Here is a 2,488-nt window from a genome sequence, read left to right as displayed (position 1 = left end):
CTTCCCTTCTCTCGCTATATGTGTATGGATCTGTACATGTAGATCATCTCTATAGAGAGATAGCTCTCTAAGATCGGAGTGTGTAGACTCTATCTCTCTCTGTATATGTATATATGTATCTGTTCTTTCTCTCACTACATATCTATACTCATGTATCTCTAGCTGTGCATGTATACCGTCGATGCATTCATGGAGTGGTCTTCATCACATACTTGGAAATATCTATATTTAATCTATCTATCTATCTATTACGAGGTTGAAGCGTTTATAGGTATCTTTGTAGTTCCTCTGTATATCTCTCTCTTTCACATACATCTGAATCAACAAGCGACTGTATAGAAAACACATAGAGGTCTCTTTTCTTTCATGCTCTCTCTCTCTCTCTATATCTCTCTCTATGCCTACTTTTCTCTCCTTGTAGTTTGTTTTGGACTTACGTCTTCTGTCTTCAGTACACTCCTGAGACGTCGCTTGGAAGAAGCTTTTCTTCTTTTTGCGTTGCATGCGAAGACTGATTCAAGAAGAAGAGATCGAGGAAATCGCCTCCTTCTATCGAGTAAACGGGCAGGTCCAGGCGGAGAAGAAGGGGGAGGAGGAGCACCAGGAGAAGTAAAGTACTTCCTTCAGCATTCCGCCCGTAGCCCTGGAATGCAGCCTGGCGAAGGTGATACAGAAGGTATAAACCCTGTGAAGCTGCCGCTGTCCAGGGGTCTTTTCTCAAGTTGTTTCGAGTATACATTGTCTAAGAGATATACATATATGAAGCATGTGTATACATATACATCTTTATATGCATAAGTATGTGTACATATGGTGTACTTGAGACAGAAGGTAGAAAGCGTAGAAGAAGGACATGCCTAGATACTCAGTCATGTCTCTGGGGAGAGATGCTTCGAGGTGAAACAGGACTGGTTAAGTCTATGGAGAGGTCACGCGAGGTCCTACGATATATCTGTATATAGATAAAAGCCTGTATGTAAAACATACACACATGTACATCTATTTGTATATGAATCTACATATATGTATACAGACGGAGAGAGACGTGTATACATGCGCAGTACTCTATACGAGTGTATATATAGGTATACTTATATATCCATGCATATAGACATCTTCTCCCCGTCGACATCCTGACTTTGATCACGTCTCATAACAACGTCAGAGCTGAGTGTCCCTCTATACACAACAGTGGGAAGTCAGACGACGCTTCTCTGTCCTTTTCATCTTCTTTTTCTGTCTAAATACAGAGGCTGGAGGTACGCCTCCAGGGGGACTGGGAGGAGTACGGGGGTACTACGGAGGAGAGAAGATAGGAATGATAGGAAGAAGCTATTTTGTACCTGGAGGCGGATCTCCTACCGGTACTGTCCAGCCATCATTTCCGGTCACGGGTTCGATTCCACCATATGCTTATCAACCCTTCTACTATGCAAATCTTCCTAGCTCTCATCGCCGAAGAAATCTCTACTTCGCAGCACTTCCTCCTTGTGGCCCAGTACAAGAGGAATTGAAGGCTCAAGCACGGAGAGTCAGAACACCTCCTATGCCGGTAAGCAACATAGCTCTCTTCTCTTCGAGATCTATCTATCTATCTATCTACCTACAAAGAGTCTCTTTCTTTTCTGCCTGCCGTTCTCTCTCCATCGTGTATATACAGAAGAGATGGTCTATGTTTCTATGTCTCGTCTTTTCCCGCAAGTCAAGCCATGCGCGCGAGATACTTCTGTTGTCTGTTTGAGAGTTAGACAAACTACGCCAGATGCTACTCTCTGGATAGATGAATGGCCGGAGGTTGAATGAGGTTACAGCGTGGAAAGTAACGAGAGGAGAGATTCACGTAGGTATCCGCCTGTTATGACTCGTGCTGTATAAGTGTTTCTCATACGTCTGCTGATAAAGTCGCTTGAAGGGATTGCCGTTGCATATGTGCATGTCTCTATGTAAGAGTGTATGAATAATGTGTATACACTGCTCCCACCACGGGCTATTCCCATTGACTATGTATGTCTACAGGTCTGTATGTCTATACGTATGGACATATGTCTGTTTATAGATCCATGTAGATACATATGTGTGTATGAGAAACTGGGCGAAGAGGCAATAGTATCTCTGCCTCATCTCTATAGAGAAGAGATCTCCTTTCTGGGGTGAAGATCCGCCTGTTATACTGCGGGTGGATGTACACTCAGCCTATCTATCGCCCTACCGCTGAGTCATATCCAGGAGGGAGAGATGAAGTCACAAGGGGTGCTGTTGGCAACGCTGCCTTTCTCAATGCTGCCTCGCCTTCCACAAGACAATCTCGACGTCTTCGCAATGAACTCCGTGGCGCTCTACTCGTACCAAGGTCAGTCATATATTCTCGCTTTATCTATCTATCTTTAATCTATCTATCTTTAATCTATCTATCTTTAATCTATCTTTAATCTATCTATCTTTAATCTATCTTTAATCTATCTATCTATCTATCTTTATCTATCTATCT

At 43.0% G+C, this 2,488-nt stretch overlaps 1 protein-coding gene across 1 annotated transcript; it reads left to right on the top strand.

The window, feature by feature from the left end:
- Positions 1-251: 251 nt before the first annotated feature.
- CSUI_010893 (uncharacterized protein) lies at positions 252-2,348 on the top strand (the record flags this gene model as incomplete). Its single annotated transcript, XM_068070994.1, has 3 exons — positions 252-676; positions 1,251-1,552; positions 2,193-2,348. Coding segments are annotated over exons 1-3 (768 nt in total), but the record flags the coding sequence as incomplete, so codon positions are not given.
- Between the last annotated feature and the right edge of the window lie 140 nt (positions 2,349-2,488).

The sequence above is a fragment of the Cystoisospora suis genome, assembly GCF_002600585.1.
Source record: "Cystoisospora suis strain Wien I chromosome Unknown contig_8779, whole genome shotgun sequence".
NCBI classification, from domain to species: domain Eukaryota; phylum Apicomplexa; class Conoidasida; order Eucoccidiorida; family Sarcocystidae; genus Cystoisospora; species Cystoisospora suis.
Note: the sequence above shows the minus strand (reverse complement) of the source record. Positions and strands in the feature narration are given on the sequence as shown.